The sequence below is a fragment of the Anomaloglossus baeobatrachus genome, chromosome 2 (genome assembly GCF_048569485.1).
Source record: "Anomaloglossus baeobatrachus isolate aAnoBae1 chromosome 2, aAnoBae1.hap1, whole genome shotgun sequence".
NCBI classification, from domain to species: Eukaryota; Metazoa; Chordata; class Amphibia; order Anura; family Aromobatidae; genus Anomaloglossus; species Anomaloglossus baeobatrachus.
In genome coordinates, this window is record NC_134354.1 from 623,310,952 (window position 1) to 623,330,009 (window position 19,058).

Here is a 19,058-nt window from a genome sequence, read left to right on the forward strand (position 1 = left end):
CTTCCCAGCCCCTGTAGATATTAGACTGTCTGGGCTGCATTTCGAACACGTTCTTATCACGTGACAGAACCGATCATACCTGGAAGGAGCCCAGACCGTTTAACATTGTGAAGTCCAGGCAGCAGATAGGGGCGGGAATAGATAGCAAAACTTGACCCACATATTCTTTTTCTGTTGCACCTGCCAATCAAATGACAGTGCATTGCTGGAACTTGCACATAATTCTGAAATAAAACCTCCAATCTCAGAACCAAGGGCATGCTTACATTCAGCATCCTAGCGGCAGTATAGCACTGGCTTTTCTTTATATATAAAAATCCTGATGTTCGGTTCTCTTTAAAGAGAATCTGTACATCTTTAGGAGACCGCAAGCATATCACTTTCTTCTCTCTAGCTTAATAATAATATAATATCTATTCATTTATATAGTGCTGTTAATTCCACAACATTGGCAACACTGTCCCCATTGGGGCTCACAATCTAAAGTCCCTATGAGTATGTTTTTGGAGTGTGGGAGGAAACCGGAGTACCTGGAGGAAACCCACGCATACACAGGGAGAACATACAGACTCCTTGCAGATGGTGTCCTTGGTGGGATTTGAGCCCAGGACCCCAGCGCTGCAGGACTGCCGTGCTAACCACTGAGCCACCGTGCCGCTTCTCTTTGGTATAGCTGTGTAGCTAAAAAGATGTTATAATTGCTCCCTGTTTTACTAGGCTATGTGGTTAGTTTGAGGTGTACATGTAGGCTGGCACACTTCCTTTTAAAGGGGCTATTTTACCAGTTTGAACATGTGAAACAGGCCACATCATGGAATAGTGACTGCAGAGTTGAAATAAATGCCTTTACTTCTTAATTCCCATCTCCGTTGTGGAAATATTAGCTTGTAAAGCTTAAGATATAATTTATGATAAACCCATCAGGGTGTTATTAGAGATTCTTCTCTTTGGCATTTACTTTTACCCTGCCTAATATTGCAGAATAAAATGTAGGAGGTGTTAAGGAGAGGGAAAAACACCCCCCCAGAAAAAAATTACCGTACAGCAGGCTTTCTCCTGAAAGATATGTAGTGATGGAACATAATGCTCCATGCCATCACTATATATCTTTCAGGAGAAAGCCTGTTTTCTCAGCCTTGATCTCTACACCTACGGTGTAAATTAGTGCAGAGCAGTGTGTGATTACAAACACCTCCAGCTTTCATATGGTGGCAGTCAGTGTGGGGGCAGGCGGAGCTGAGCTGAATGTGATTACACACACCTCTGCATCTCTCATCTTACAGCTCTGACAACTCAGCTGTATCCCCCTCCTCTCACATTGACTGCCCTGAGATGAAAAATCTGCTCAATACTATACATTAGTTAATGAGCTAATTAAGGAGAGCAAGGCTGTCTATCATTACGTGTCTCAGGAGAAAGCAAATTCATCTTACCTTCTCTGTGAAGGGGGGGATGTTCGTTTCCTGCACTTCTTGCTGATGATTGGTCAATGTCATTCAGGGTTAAAAAAAAGTCCTTAAACTTTGCAAACTATTATCTCCATAATAGGGGGGAGAAATCTAAAAAAAATAAACTACATTTTAATCTGCTCTACAGCCATTATTCCATGATGTGGGCAGTTTAATATGTTCAAACTGGTAAATGGTCCTCCTTAACGCACCACTCCCGCTTTTTGTTTTTTAGCGCATAAGGGGTGCTTTTAAATCTAAATCCACTGCCCCTACTTTCATACTCACCCTACAGCGATTTGATCTTTTTTTGGCACCCCTCCGGTTCGCGACACCATCTTGTACCCGTATCTTTTGACTGGTCGTAAGTTACTTCACAAGCACTCTATGAGAGCCAGAACGAGGCTCTCATAGACTTGGATAGAGTTGTGACCTTCGGTGCGCCCTGTGAAACACTGGAGCTGCCAGCTGGCCAGGAATCAAAGGAGGCCGACCAGAACGGTGACGATAACAGAAGAAGATGGCGGCAGGTGAGTATAAGAACGTGTGCAACGGGCTTACATTTAAAGAGCGAAATAAAAAAACAAAAAAACCCCCACTGGGGTGGTGTCTTTAGATACCGCAACACTACTATAAGGTATATATAGGATCCAGTGCACCCCCATGTTTGACTAAATGTTTGTTTCACTGACCTGGGAGCCAGTTTATCCAGCTTATCCATACATTATCAGGGACTTTCTGATAAAAGGGGAGATGGGACCAAAGCTGTTCCATTGGACAAGCAAGTGCATTGGTCCATTTGATACAGTACACAATAAGGCTGGAAATGGCTTCTGTACTCGGTCTACTTTATTTTAGTAATTCCATTGGTCGCCATTGTTTTAATGATGTCTTCAATTGTTAATGTCCTTCTGTTACTTCTATATCCTATTCTCTGCATATCCTAAAATACAAGCCACCGCCTTGTAACATGTAGCCACGAAACTGATATTTAGATAAAGATCACGGAGCACAGATCGCGTTTCGTGTAGTTGGTACTGGAAGAAAACCTGAGCAAGCGACGTCCTTCACTTTAGTTACAAGTTGTATCGTTTTCGTGGAATGAATAAGTCTTCTACGTAATGTACTCGCACTTCATTACATAGCTGCCAATGTATTATTTAAAGAAGTTTTATTTTTAGGCAGACGTTCCTGGTCATGGGTGGTGTATGTTTGCTATTGTAGCGTGAGTGGATATATGAAACCACTAGTAAAGCAGAGCACAGCGGCCAAACAACATCTTTACTTTGTAGCTTTGTAAGGATCAGATAACCCTTTAAAACACTGTACATAAATAGCAGTTTTTATAGTTTTTTCCTGCCTGAAAAATGCAAGCTATGTTTAAAAAAAATAAAAACTCAATGGAGATGATGCATATTATTATTATTATTATTATTATTATTATTATTATTATTATTTTTTTTTTTGTTTTGTTTTGTTTTACGTTTTTTAATGCATGGTTATTTGGTTCTCAAAGGAGAAAACCTACAGTAAAAAAACCCCACTGAATTGATATGCCCAAAAAAAGCACCATAAGTTACACATGCAAGAAAAAGATGAATCACGTGAGTCTGATTTGATAAATCTGCGTTTTTTTTTTTTTCATAAAACAAGCATCAAAAACATTAAGTGTGAACAAGGCTTGAACAGGCTTTCCCTGGTTTTAACTGTTTTTAACTTTTTGTATTAACAGTGTTAAAAACAATGCAATGAATTTAATGAAATAATTAAAAAAGAAAAAACAAAAAACAAAACGACGTGGGTTTCGCCCAATTTTTATGTCCAGCCAGGTACAACTAGGCAGCTGTGGATTGTAATCCACAGCGCAGGGTGGCCCAAGCTTTCTGACCCCCCGCTGCGAATTGCAGTCCACAGTCGCCCCAGAAAATGGCGCTTTCATAGAAGCGCCATCTTCTGGCGGTGCTGAGTGGCACGCTGGGAAATAAGGGGTTAATACCAGCTTTGTTTTACCAGGTGGTATAAAGCCCGAGATTCTTAATGTCAGGCCAAGTTTGACCCAGCCATTGAGAATTTACAATAAAGGGTTAAAAAAGACATCACACAGAGAAAAAATACAGTGGAACCTTGGTTAACGAGAACAATCCGTTCTGGGACTGTGCTTGTTAACCAAGTTACTCGTTCAGCAAAGCAAGATTTCCCATAGGAAATCATTGCAATGCAGACAATTCGTTCCACAACTTGTTAAATGTCCCATCCTGGTCCCCTATTCTATCATTCCACACAAGCACAAATACACACAAACAGGCATAAACACATATTATGCTCACCTTACCTTCCGTTCCATCGCCGGTCTCCTGGATCTTGTAGTTCGCCAGTACAGGCTGTGTATCAGGTAACCATCGCAACGAGGGAGGAACTTCCTCCGCCAAAGCGCTGATGTCAAAAGCAAGAGCCGCTTGCCTCTGATTGGCCAGCGTGCTGCCTTTGAGTAGTGGCCGACAGCGGAAGTTCCTCCCTCGTCGCAATGGTTACCCGATTCACATCCTGTAGCGGCGAACTACAGGAACCATGAGGCCGGCGATGGAACGGAAAATAAGGGGAGCATAATATGTGTGTGTTTGTGCGTGTGTTTGTATGGACTGCAAGAGCGGGATAGAGGTCGGTGGATGTACGGAACCGGAAGTGTGTGCGGTGAGTGTTTTGCTCGTACGGCAAAGCTTGCTCGTAAACCGAGTTACAAATTTACAGCAAGCTTTGCTCGTTAAGCAAAACACTCGCTAACTGAGTTACTCGTTAAGCGGGTTCCACTGTACTTTATTAGAAATAAATACACAGATTCACTTAGGGACTCCATCTTTATCATTCCCTCTCACTCCTCCACGATCCTGGTCTTCTGTCTGAGAGCGAGAGAGATTTCTGTACTGACCATGCCAGGCTGCTTTCTGGGCATGCTCAGTACAGAAAACCGGATCCTGTCTATCAGGATCCGGCGACTTCCAGTACAGCAGGATCCGGCACCCATTGAAATACATTGCAGGTACCGCCGCAATGCATCGGATCCAGTGAGATGCAGTATTTTGCCCGAGGACAAAAACGCTGCAATTAGCATTTTTGAAAAAAGGTAAAATACTGCATCTCACCGGATCCAGTGTATGTCGCATGCAACCGCATGTGACCACGATTTCATTGCAAATGCATTGAAATGACAATGCATTTGTAAAGGATCCGGCTTTGCGGCAAAAAATCTATTCGTGCCGCAGTTAAAAAAAAAAAAAAACAAAAAACAAAAAAAAAAAGCAAAAAAAAACCCCTGCTGCTGTGAAAGTAGCCTTACAAGATTGGTAATGGGGGGGAGGGTCCTCATAGATGCCTCCCATTACTAATATAGGGCTTAGTGGCGGCTGTAAATTGTTATTAAACCCTTATTGCCACCGTACTAGGGCAATCGAGATGAGTCAGGTAAAGTTCCTGGATTTTTACATCTAATGGATGCGACAATCCAGGGAGGCTGCAGGATGCTATTTTATGCCTGCTGGGAGCCCAAGAACTATGGGCCTCCCCAGCCTGAGACTACAAGCTCCCAGCTGTCGGCTTTATCATGGCTGGGTATAAAAAATGTTTATTTGAATAGTTGTTTGTTTTTTGTTTTTTTTTAAATAAAAGCCTCATGCAGTTCCTCTTATTTTAATAGACAGCCAAGGTAAGTGCACAGCTGGGGGCTGAAGCTGTGTGCTTAATCTGTGCTGGGTATCATATTACAGGGGAACCCAATTTTTATTTTTATATCAGTCTATACACACAGCACCTCTGGTTGCAGTCAGATGCTGTCAAACAGGCCTGGGACATTGTCTGACTGCAACCAATAAGAGACGATGGGACTGTCAGTGAGCGGGAAGCAGTGCATATGCATGAAGATAATGAGTGGTCCTGGAAGTAGAGTGAGCGGCCTCGGAAGCAGAGTTAGAGCTGCGCTGAGACCGGTAAGTATAAAGCGCTTGCTCCTATCACCCTATCCCTTCTACCACCGTTTTTATGTACCTGATTCGAGTCCCCATAGACTTATATGGGGAATGAAATCCGGCCAGGTATCCGGGATCAATTTCGGACCCGAATCGGGGTTTTATTTTGTTTACTTATTTATTTTTTTTTAACAGTGTTGGAGATGCGGATCCCGGGTATCTGTACGTCCGCCCATCACTGTTAATCTGTCATTGAAGGTGGATTGCTGTAAATTTAGTTTCCATAACTGACTAAAGGCCCTGTCACACACAGAGATAAATCTTTGGCAGATCTGTGGTTGCAGTGAAATCATGGACATATTGTTCCATTTGTACACAGCCACAAACCTGGCACTGATTGTCCACAATTTCACTGCAACCATAGATCTGCCACAGATTTATCTCTGTGTGTGACAGGGCCTTAAGGCTGCTTTCACACTACGTTTTTTTAGCATGCGTCATGAACGTTTTTTGCTGCAATAGCGGATCCTGTTTTTGCAAAGAAAAACGCATGTGTTATTTTGCAGGATCCTGTCACTTTAAGTTTATGGGCGGGCATTGGAGTCATGTGATCTGGAGTGAGGGGAACTGAACGTGAAAGACTGGGAGCCGGCATCTGACAGCTGCGGAGGTAAACATCGGGTAACTTGCTTAGATACTTGATATTTACATTGGTTACGAGTGTCTGCAGCTGCTAGGAGCCGGCTCCCTGCACACGTAACCAAGGTAAACATCGGGTAACTTGCTTGGATACCCGATATTTACATTGGTTACGAGTGTCTGCAGCTGCTAGGAGCATGGCTGCCTGCTCCCTGCACACGTAACCAAGATAAACATCGGGTAACTAAGCCCGCGGTTACCCGATATTTACCTTGGTTACAAGAGTCCTCTGCTCTCAGGCGGGGGAGAGAGGGAGGGGGAGAGAGAGACTGATAACGTCAGGCTGGTTTCTGTGCATGCTCAGTAGAGCAAGCAGGATCCTGTCTATCAGCATGCCAGCGTTCACATACGTTTGTGTGCAGTATAGTCAGGATCCCACAATTTGTAGTATTTGGACGCAGCTCAAAAACGCTACAAGTAGCTTTTTTTGAAAAAAGTTAAAAAACTGCAAGTCGCTGGATCCTCACTATAACGCACGCAAACGCAGGTGAACGCATGTTGACGCGAGTCCATTGCAAATGCATTGAAATGAAAACGCATTTGCACTGGATCCGTTTTTGTGTTAAAAAAAATGTTCATGACGCATGTTAAAAAAACGTAGTGTGAAAGCCGCCTAACAAATAAAATGGAGGGGGAAAAGATCTGGGAAATGTCTTGTTGCTTTAGGGACAATGGAGGACAATACTGTTACTGTTCCTGTGCTGTGCGGTTACATCGCGCAGGCAAACCTTTCTTTTATAGCTCCTGTACTTCTACATAAATAAAGTATCTTTGTAAATAGTTTTGATTAAATATTTACCGCTTTGTGTTTCCAGCTCCTGTGCAGAGCTACAGTTAGGTCCAGAAATATTTGGACAGTGACACAAGTTTTGTTATTTTAGCTGTTTACAAAAACATGTTCAGAAATACAATTATATATATAATATGGGCTGAAAGTGCACACTCCCAGCTGCAATATGAGAGTTTTCACATCCAAATCGGAGAAAGGGTTTAGGAATCATAGCTCTGTAATGCATAGCCTCCTCTTTTTCAAGGGACCAAAAGTAATTGGACAAGGGACTATAAGGGCTGCAATTAACTCTGAAGGCATCTCCCTCGTTAACCTGTAATCAATGAAGTAGTTAAAAGGTCTGGGGTTGATTACAGGTGTGTGGTTTTGCATTTGGAAGCTGTTGCTGTGACCAGACAACATGCGGTCTAAGGAACTCTCAATTGACGTGAAGCAGAACATCCTGAGGCTGAAAAAAAAGAAAAAATCCATCAGAGAGATAGCAGACATGCTTGGAGTAGCAAAATCAACAGTCGGGTACATTCTGAGAAAAAAGGAATTGACTGGTGAGCTTGGGAACTCAAAAAGGCCTGGGCGTCCACGGATGACAACAGTGGTGGATGATCGCCGCATACTTTCTTTGGTGAAGAAGAACCCGTTCACAACATCAACTGAAGTCCAGAACACTCTCAGTGAAGTAGGTGTATCTGTCTCTAAGTCAACAGTAAAGAGAAGACTCCATGAAAGTAAATACAAAGGGTTCACATCTAGATGCAAACCATTCATCAATTCCAAAAATAGACAGGCCAGAGTTAAATTTGCTGAAAAACACCTCATGTAGCCTGCTCAGTTCTGGAAAAGTATTCTATGGACAGATGAGACAAAGATCAACCTGTACCAGAATGATGGGAAGAAAAAAGTTTGGAGAAGAAAGGGAACGGCACATGATCCAAGGCACACCACATCCTCTGTAAAACATGGTGGAGGCACCGTGATGGCATGGGCATGCATGGCTTTCAATGGCACTGGGTCACTTATGTTTATTGATGACATAACAGCAGACAAGAGTAGCCGGATGAATTCTGAAGTGTACCGGGATATACTTTCAGCCCAGATTCAGCCAAATGCCGCAAAGTTGATCGGACGGCGCTTCATAGTACAGATGGACAATGACCCCAAGCATACAGCCAAAGCTACCCAGGAGTTCATGAGTGCAAAAAAGTGGAACCTTCTACAATGGCCAAGTCAATCACCAGATCTTAACCCAATTGAGCATGCATTTCACTTGCTCAAATCCAGACTTAACACGGAAAAACCCACAAACAAGCAAGACCTGAAGGCTGCGGCTGTAAAGGCCTGGCAAAGCATTAAGAAGGAGGAAACCCAGCGTTTGGTGATGTCCATGGGTTCCAGACTTAAGGCAGTGATTGCCTCCAAAGGATTCGCAACAAAATATTGAAAATAAAAATATTCTGTTTGGGTTTGGTTTATTTGTCCAATTACTTTTGACCTCCTAAAATGTGGAGTGTTTGTAAAGAAATGTGTACAATTCCTACAATTTCTGTCAGATATTTTTGTTCAAACCTTCAAATTAAACGTTACAATCTGCACTTGAATTCTGTTGTAGAGGTTTCATTTCAAATCCAATGTGGTGGCATGCAGAGCCCAACTCGCGAAAATTGTGTCACTGTCCAAATATTTCTGGACCTAACTGTATGCGTCTCCCCGGGTACAGACTACAAGCCCTTTGTAATCTACACTTTCATGCAAACAATTTTTTGTCTTTTGAAAACCTCCTAAATGGAAGGATGACTATGTTCTGTAGTGTAAGCAGTGATGGCTCAGGACGCGGCGCAGCAGTGCGGTATTTTCCATGTCTCCTTTTGTCTTCGCACTGTTTGCAGATGCCACTGTCACATGCGGCGGATATTTGACAGAGCACATGATGGCTGGGCCTAGCCTTTAATCATGGCTCTGCACATTGCCTTTCTGGTGAGTCCTAATGTTTGCTTCTGATGGGGTAGAGCTGGAAAGGTTTGGTCTGTAGATGGAGGAATAGATAAGGGCTGGAAAAGACTTGTTATCTCTCTCATTTGCTGCTAGTTACAATTATGGAGGAAATGACAGGCCGTTTATCCCTCTCTACCAGTGCAATTTTCCATATTTCAGGATCGATCACATCTAATTACAAACACCGTCTGTCTGAACTCTAAATGGTGTAAAAGCTCGTTTAAAGAGAAGAGACGCATTAATGGGCATTAGGAAACTGTAGGTAAATTAAATTTGCAAATTACATTTGCTGTGCAGATCAAATATACACACAAACCAGATCTAAGCGTCAGATCATGGCAAATTGGATTTAGCTGCTTGTCTTCTACCTCCAGATTTGGGTGCGAGAGGAGAAACTTGGTGTTCCCCATAAATCTCCTTCCAGATGAGCGTTTGGTATTATTCTCTGCGCTCTGTGCCTTCCCATCTGGGACTCTGCCAGTAAACTTCAGCATGACAGCGTCTCCTTCCCTCGCCTCTTCCATAAAGCACTTGGGTACAGGCAAGCGATCCTTCTAGAGCTCCGACCGTGGGGCATGTGTAAATGTGGGATCAGGCGATACTTTTCTGGAATACTTCTTCCCAGACAGTAAATGTTTGTCTTGAGGTACGTATGGTGACCTTTTACCTTTCTACTACATTTCCATTTGTCGCGGCCATGCATTCTCCTTGCTGGTAGTTGGAGAGCATTAGTCTCCTCTGTTTGTTTGCTCTGTAGTGATGCTCTCAAGTGGTTTTACTCATACGGCTGATATACGCCATTTGTATAGTTCTTGTTCAGTGAACCTCTATGGACTATTAAGGAAGCTGCTGCATATGAGACGACTTATCTGTAACTGCTGCTTTCTCTCGGAAGATTTTTTTCCGTCTTTAAAATGTAGCTGTTGAGTGATAAATCCAGGCACACACTGCTTATAGTTTTTAGTGAATAAATCAATAGATGCTCTCTGTTTTCCGGATGGAGCCATTCAGCTGATACAAATAGGAAAAAGATACCTTTAGCACTGGACACAAACTAGTTGTACTATTATTTGAAATATTATAGAAAATTATACTTTGTTGCCTTCATCATCATATAAGGCTATCATTAGGTGTTAAACTCCATCTATTTCATTTGAGTCGTCCTAGTTTTAGATGTATTGTATCAAGTCAGATAACAGCACCTAGAATGGACCATGGAAATCAACGGGGTCTTGACGGCATAGACTCTACATTCGTATGGACGCTATATTCAAGTTTCAAAATTTATTATATTTTCTTTTACTTTAGATTCTTTTATATTTCATATAGTCTTCCTTTTAATTACTCCAAAATGGTATCTTTAATGTAACTAATATTGTTCTCTATAGACTCTTCAGCTTTACCTTAGTCTAGTTTTTACAGTAGGATTAGTTCATGATCGGGAATACTTGTAGGGTTTTGAGGTCAGATCCTATTATATAATATTATGCATTACCACCCAGTGTAATATCTATCTATCCATCTAGCTAGAATATATATATTTGTATATATGTATGTATGTATGTGTGTGTGTGTATATATATATATATATATATATATATATATATATACATACATATACATTGTGTGTGTATGTGTATATATACGTGTTTGTGTGTGTGTGTGTGTGTGTGATAATGGTGTTATATATACACCATTATCACACACAAACACACACACACACACACACACACACACATATACACATACATACATACAGATATATATACTCTAGCTAGATAGATAGATATTACACTAATATTATAGAGATTATTTATATATATATATAATATATATATATATATATATATATCTATATCTCAATAACCATTACGAGAAAGAATCCGACAAAAAGGCTATAGTGGATTTCTCATACTTATTCTGTTATAGATACTTTTTTTTTCTGCTTATCTTCAGCCTCTACACTACAGTATCCTCCTACCATGGACAGGGTGTGGAAAATAAAAGTACTGTATGTATGGAAACCCCCACCCCCCCTAGAAAAAAAAAATATATATTCTTCACCCTATCCACGGTAGGAGGGTATTGTAGTGCAGAGGCTGGTAGTACGCAAAATAATATCTGGAATGGAATAAGTATGAGAAATCCACTATAGCATTTTTGTTGCACTCTTTCTTGTGATGATTATTGCTTGATGACACCTTTTTTATGGGTATTTATACTGTCTATCATTAGTACAGGTTTAATTTTGATACTGTATGATATACTGTATGTGCTTATTACTGTGAACTGTAAATTACCATAATGTTAAAACGCCGGTGATACCTCTTGAAGATACATATAAATTGCACTGAAATAGTCTGTTGGGGAGTGTTCTTCTGATGGCCAGTGTAAATAATATATGACAGAACATGTGTTCCAGGTAGAGGGGTGGTCTTCTCGATCAGATGGTCACAGGTGAATGGTTGTGACATTTTGGGCAGATCTTTACTATTAGTTATTGGGCCAGTTGCCAACTGATGAGTGACTTTTCCTCTAATGTTCCAGTAAGTGAATGTTTATATTGTAATCTACTAAAGAAAAAAATGATAAATTCTGATAAGTCTATCCCCCCACTTACAAAGAGTTGATTCTACTCTAACGCTGAATAAGGGATTGAGTGACAAAATGAAGTTTTCAATAAGTTGTAAAATGGAAGCCTTGTATTTGTTCCTTCTTGTTGCGTCCGTCTTCCTCTTCCCCGCGCGGTGTGATCCACTCTGATGTGGATTGGGCTTTGATCCCCTCCTGATCCCCTTCAGATTTTAAACTTCTTTCAGATAAACATCCAGATTTCTATTTAAGGAAGCAAATGGTAAAGTCATGGAAAACGACTAAAAATAGTAGTGGCGAAAAGTTTTTCATCCAAATACAGATGAAGCTGAAAACTTCCTTTGCTGATGTAGATCTATGGGAAGCTGGATGTGTTCATTTATATATGTAGATATCCCCAAAGAAAATCCAAGCAATGCTGTACTGTTGTGTGTCTCTGATGCCCGAATATCTCAATGTAGGATCTGCCGTACCATTGAATAAGGTGATTTTTACAGCACAGCAACTCGTGTTTACATTGCTGTGCATTATGTGAGGGTGGCTTTTTTCTTTAGGCAGTTTCCAGGCCAAATCCACCTCCAACAGAACTAGAGTGCACATATCCTCATTACTGTTAATTAGCTGTTAGAAACTTCTGCCGCTTGTTCTTCTTACTCCTTTTCTAGTAGGAATTTCAGTATTTTTTTTTCTTACTTCTATGATAGAAAATGTTATACTACACGGCATCAAAGCTTTGAAGATTATCCATGCGGAGAGCGGCCGCATACATATTAATAATCCTGGCATCCCATAACGGCTATGTAAATGACGGGCTTCATTATTGATTTGTGTTATAAATGATTGCGGTCAGTGGTGTTGGTTTTAAAGTCACCTTTCACAATGGGATTTTCAAGAGAAAGATCACATATATCATGTATTAGGCTATGTGCCCACGGCACTATGTACCCGCCGATATATCTGCAGGTATGTCCGCAGGTTTCCCCGCAGATGATCCCCAGAATCTGCAGCAATACATAGCTGCGGGATTCCAGCGAAATAGCTGCGGTAAACCTGCGGACATTTGTGCGGCTTATCTGCGGAAGTCCCGGCCTCTATCTCCATAGCGGAGGGCTGGGATTTCCGCAGCTATTTCCGCAGGAATAATTGATATGCAGTTATGTGCGGCTGCGGGACATCCACAGCATATTCCGCAGTCGCACATACCGTAGGATGGACACAGCGCTCCCCATGTCCCATAGGATAACATGGGGAGTGCCTGTGCTTGCTAAAACCCGCGGATTTATCTGGAAAATCCACAGGTTTTCCGCGGCAAAATCCGCAGGTACAGAGTCCCATGGGCACATAGCCTTAGAGTTATTAAAACTATAAAAGATCAGCACGAATATTGTGCGCTGCTACAGCCATGGTCACACCATGACTCAGGCTATAAAGACAAAAGTCCTGAAAATGCGAATGCAATTAGTTTATATTGTTTATTCTTCTTCTTCTTCTTCTTCTTCTTCTTATTATTATTATTATTATTATTATTATTATTATTATTATTATTATTATTATTGTTTTTAGTTATTTTTTATTGCAATTTTGTTCTGGAATATGTTATAATATGCAGCGAGATACATTAACTGCAGACTACTATTAAAAAAATAACGTGCGCCACACAGAATTTTCCACCGTATCCCTCTGCATCAGAACGCATAGTAGGGAACACTTTCCTATATAGGGAAATAAAAAGTATGCAGATGCATATCAGTCCAGCATATACCAACCCCCCACACTTTTGGCACAGGCTGGGTGCATGGGGGTCTATGGATACATTCGGATGTGCGCTGGAAGCTTTCCCCGTGTACATGGCTATTGTTAGAACAGTGTAAGTTGCGTACCTGGCGACATAGCAGCTATATGAGATACACATCACATCCAATTAGAATTTGAATTGGCTAAATAAAGGTAAAAGCACCAGGATATGTTCAGCATTAAAGGGAATCGGTCAAAACGAACAACCCTACACTGTAAACCTGGTCATGTTCATGTGAGAGATAATGTCATCCACTCCTCTTACTGATGAAATCTGTTTATCCATAACCGAAAAATCTGTATTCATTCATATGTGAATGAGACTTAAGCTGGTGTCACACTAAGCGACAGCGACAACGACGTCGCTGTTACGTCACCATTTTCGGTGACGTAACAGCGACCTTGTAAGTCGCTGTTATGATCGCTGCTTAGCTGTCAAACACAGCAGAAGCAGCGATCATAAGGTCGCTGTGCTACATGTGCAGAGAGCAGGGAGCCGCGCTTAGCGCTGGCTCCTTGCTCTCCTAGGTACAGTACACATCGGGTTAATTAACCCGATGTGTGCTGCAGCTACATGTCACAGTGCAGAGAGCAGGGAGCCGCGCACACTGCTTAGCGCTGGCTCCTTGCTCTCCTTGCTACAGTATACATCGGGTTAATTACCCGATGCATACTGCAGCCACATGTCACAGTGCAGGAGCCGGCACTGCCAGCAAGAGCGGAGGCTGGTAACCAGCGTAAACATCGGGTAACCAGGGAAAGGTCTTCCCTTGGTTACCCGATGTTTACGCTGGTTACAGCTTACCGCAGCTGCCAGTGCCGGCTCCTGATCGCTTCATTTCGTCGCTCTCTCGCTGTCACACACAGCGATGTGTGTGTCACAGCGGGAGAGTGACGACCAAAAAATGAAGCTGGACATTCAGCAACGACCGGCGACCTCACAGCAGGGGCCAGGTCGTTGCTGGATGTCACACACAGCGACAGCGACGGGACGTCGCTGCAACGTCACAGAAAATGGTGACGTAGCAGCGACGTCGTTGTCGTCGTCGTTATGTGTGACACCAGCTTAAAAGAGGTATTCCCATTTCCAAGATCCTATCCCAATATGTAGTAGGCGTATTAACATTAGCAAATACCTCCAATTAGAAATGTAGTATAGTCCTCCTGATTATAGCCATGTCTCACTTCATGTGCAGGGCATTGCAGCTTAAGTATCTATGGTTACTACCACGAGCAACTAGCTAATTCACTATATGAGCGGATGTAACCATGGAAACCTAAGCTGCAATGCCCTGCATATGAGGTAAGAGACATGGCTATATCAGGAGAACTATACTACATTTCTTATTGGAGGTATTTGCTAATATTATTATTACACCTACTACATATTGTGGTAGGATCTTGGAGATGGGAATAACCCTTTGAAAGAGGACCTGTCAGCAGTATATTCAACCCTTTACTAAAGGTACAGGTGGAAAGCCCCTTTAATGCGTATTACATTCATACCTCCATTGCTTGTATTTTGTTGGTGCGTTGTTGAGAAATCCATCGTTGTACCTTATAATGCCGCCTTCCTCTACTATATGACCGCTCACTTTCCGAGAGCAACATGACCATATATACAGTTTGTACGGGTGTTGAATTGGTCTTGTATACCCTTTGAAAGGGTTATATTGTCTCTGTATCTACATAGTGATCATTTTTTTTAATCTTTCATCAGGGTTAATACTTAATTTTCATATTCTCGATTTTCTTTATATGTAGCCTAGGCCAGACATACCTATTCACTGTATAGTGTTGAACAATAATATGCTTTTATAGTGTGAAAAAAACCCTAAATTAATTAGCGGACCTGTCACAAAGTCAACCTCCTTTGTTAGGCCGTGAATATCGGACCCCTTTTGTCATTTCTCTGACCCACACTTTTGCATTGCCAATTTTGATCCGACCGCTTGGATTAAAATTGGATATGCCTCCGACTTTTTTCTTGGATCACAGGGACTGAGGGAAAGTATTGGACATGTGCACAGCCCCATAGAATATCATGGGTATGCGCAGTATTTGTGAACACCACGGATGACACTGGTATGAGAGTATTGCTCGTGTGGACGTGAGATAGTAATACAGAGCTGCCTAAAAACAAGCCCTCGGAGAATCCCGTCAGACGTGCCCCTTTGCAGAAGACTATAGAAATGATCACTTAATAAAAAGACGTATGGTGGATTTAAAAAGAAGCAAAAAAAATTACTCAAGGGAACAGCAAGAATAAAAGCGCAACTACTGGCTAATTTTTGGCTGGTGACGGGTCATTTTTAAAGCAATATTACTTGTGTATTGTAGTCGTCGGAGTCCTGCGGACCCTCAGAATGCAGAAGGCCTATAAATAGGGATGATCGAATACCTCAAATATTCGGCAACGTTTATATTCGCCGAATAGGTCGCCGTTATTCGACTATTTGCGAATATTCAAAGCGCAATGTAAGTCTATGGGAAACCCGAATAGTTGCCTAATAGCAAGTATTCGGGCTTCCCATTGACTTACATTGTGCATCGAATATTCGCATAGCAGCGACCTATTCGGCGGATATTCGCAAAGCCCAATATTGCCGAATATTTGTGATATTCGATCATCCCTACCTATAAACATTGGAGAATAGTAACCAGATGTTATATTGGGCAGTTTCCCTGACATTCCAGGGGTGTGCACCAGAACGCTACGATCTGTTACATTTGATATTCATCAGTTAATTTATTAAAATGTGCAAACACAAATCCTCATCCCGCGGAAGCAAGGAGCTAAATGACTCCGATCCCGCTTGGTTTGGCTCCTTACGTTTGATTCTTGACCTGTAGAAAGGCTTCGTCTAATCTCTGCCTCCTCCATAACCATGCAGGGGTTAATCTGCATGGCCTGCTTTATCCGTGTAAATGTTCCAGGGGTATATATTTTCTCTATTACATATGCTCATAATTACAGTAGTGGAATACAGTAGATTTCCATGATGTCTGCAGATGTCTTAAATAAAGAAAGTTGGTGATGTGCCTTCTTCTGTTTCCTTCCAGCAGTTTTATTCTCATGACTTATTTTTAGATTGGATGTGTTCAGCAATTGCAAAATGGTTTAAATTACATTTTCTTACTTTTTTTTTTTTTCTTGAGTTGGTGGCAATTTATACAAGAATTTTCCTAAAGAAATCCTCTGTTCCAAAACTTCTCTATGTGCAAGGCACCACGGAGCTAATCCGATGGTCGCTGTTAGGGGGCTTTTACACGTCACACGGTATGATATATCATGCGATATGTCGGCGGGGACACGTCATTAGTGACGCACATCCGGCATCGTTAGAGATGTCGTAGCGTGTGACCCCTCCGAACGACTGTGAACGAGCAAAAATACTCACCTTATCGTTGCTCGTTGACATGTCGTTCATTTTCAAAATGTTGGTCCTCCTTCAGTGCTCCGGTGGTTCATCGTTCCTGGTGTGACACCCCGGGAACGACAAACAACAACTTACCTGCGTCCCGCCGGCAATGCTGAAGGAAAGAGGTGGGTGGGATGTTACGTCCCGCTCATCTCCGTCCCTCCGCTTCTATTGCCCGGCGGCTGTGTGACATCGCTGTGACGCTGAATGTCCCTCCCCCTTCAGGAAGAGTATGTTCGCCGCCCACAGCGACGTCGTTAGGGTGGTAAGTACGTGTGACGGCGGTTACCGACTTTGTGCGCCACGGGCAATGAATTGCCCATGACGCACAAACAATGGGGGTGGGTGTGATTGCTCATGCGATCGCACGATCTATCGTCCCGTGTGACGCCAGCATAAGGTAATCGGGACTAAGGTTTGCTAAAAATGCTCGTTTCACGATTATCTTGCTGTGTATACAGGCTGCCAGTATCATCAAGCAATACCAGTGGTGTAATCTGCAGTGCGTCGGCCCCGGTGCAAAATCTCTCACTGGACCCCCAACTGTCTCAGATCTTTGATAGTACTGATCTTTTCATATTGGCCAAAGGGAACTATTGGGGCCCCTTAGGCTCCAGTGCCTAGGTGCATCTGCAACCCCTGCACCCATAGATCCTCTTGGCCATAAGTGCTTAGTGCAAACAATAATAACTTTCCTAAAGGTTACATTAGTTGATTCATCATTATATTTTCTGATATTGTGGGGTAAAAAGCACATAGAGTATAATATGTTTAGACCATAGATAGGATAATATTTCCTAGACTACTTAAATTTGTCTGTGCCTGCATTGGAAGTTTGTTTCGCCACTGCTTCCTCAAGGGCTGCTGCTCCAATGAGCTTGTGAGGACATTCACGCTCTGTGAAGCTCTGTCTATAGGGATGCATGGTTTTTGTATATAGACCACTTGCCCTTTATTTCAAATGTTTTATTGATGAAACTGTTGTCAACATACAAACCTATCATTTGTGCAATTACAATACATAAACATCATTTTCTCAATGCCGGGATAACATCCAGAAATTGTTACATTACTAAATTTCTTGGAATTCTTCAAATTATCTTTGTGCTATTACCATTCAACCACTTATAAATTATAGGTCAGAATTCCCACTTCTTTTGACTTCCCGTATCCTGATATACTCATTCCCCTTGTATGTCTATTGTCTTATGAATTATTGATAAATCTTTTCATATAAAAAATGAAACTAGAAAAATGCAGATAAATGTTCAGAAAAGAAAGAAAGAAGAGGAAAGATACAAGCATAAAGAAGAGGAAATTAGAGAGAAGGGGGGAGAGGGGGGAGAGCAAGAAAAGAAAAGAAAAAAGGGGGGCGGAATGAGACTCGCCACCGTTTCTCAGTTCAAAAAGCTCGCCAAACTCTCCACAAACTCTGGGGACTCCATGAACATAATCCATGGTCCCCAAACTGTAGTACATTTTTCTGTGTTCCCATTTAGTTCTGTTGTCAGCGCCTCCATTCTCTGGAGGTTTGTCATCTCCTCCAACCAATCCAGCACCATAGGGCATCTAGTCTGTTTCCAAAATCGTAGGATAATAATACGGGCAGCCTTCAGGCAAAATCGCAACATGTCCCTTTTTTGTGTTTCTACTTGCCCTTTATGACGATTCTGATTGGTGTCGTCTTTTTCTATATTTTAATTGCTTTTATGAAATATGTGTATATGTATTGTGAATTATATCAGTAGTAGGTGAGGTTATTTTATGTAGGGTTAATAATGCCAAATAAATGTAAGATTTCTTCCAAAAGCTCAGTGGTTTTCGTTATTTTTGCAGATTGTAAATAATTTTTTATGTAGCTTACAAGATCGTTGTTGTCAGTGGTGCATCATCTGGTGTAAACAGGGCTCACACTGCCTATACCCACTAAGTGCGCTATTACAGATCACTCAGAGCACATCGTTTGCTTTGGTCTGCTCATGTAAAAGGGCCTTTAAATGACTGCCAGTTGGTAAAAGTTCACTGATCGGCAGTCGTATCGTTCCGCTGGTCAGTCCGTGTAAACAGGCCAAAGGGGTATTTTACTTAATAGCTTTGTCATAAGGGCATCTTATAGGTCAGTGTTGGTGAGGAGTGTTATTTGAAGTAAATGTATATTCATATGTAGTGTATGTATGTATATTCATATCCATAACGTATAGGTGAGACATATTTGCTTGATAGCTGTATAGTTACATCGCCCCCCTCAAAAAAAAGAAAAAAAGGATCATTTGCTGTCCTCATTAGAACACCTTTATTATACTGATTTAGATTCGCTATGCCCCCCTTTTTTTTTTTTTTTTATTTTTTTTTTCCCCTCCCCATT

The 19,058-nt window shown here is 41.8% G+C and overlaps 1 protein-coding gene across 4 annotated transcripts in view; it reads left to right on the top strand.

The window, feature by feature from the left end:
- DGKH (diacylglycerol kinase eta) overlaps positions 1-19,058 on the top strand; it is a 353,417-nt gene that overhangs the window by 70,888 nt on the left and 263,471 nt on the right. Inside the window, exon 1 of one of the 4 annotated variants that reach the window (XM_075336861.1) lies at positions 9,444-9,531. The exons of the other annotated variants lie outside the window; for them this stretch is intronic. Coding sequence (XP_075192976.1) covers positions 9,469-9,531 — 63 coding nt within the window. The 5' untranslated portion in view covers positions 9,444-9,468. Of the gene's footprint in view, positions 1-9,443; positions 9,532-19,058 lie in introns of those variants that run through there. 4 annotated transcript variants of the gene reach the window in all.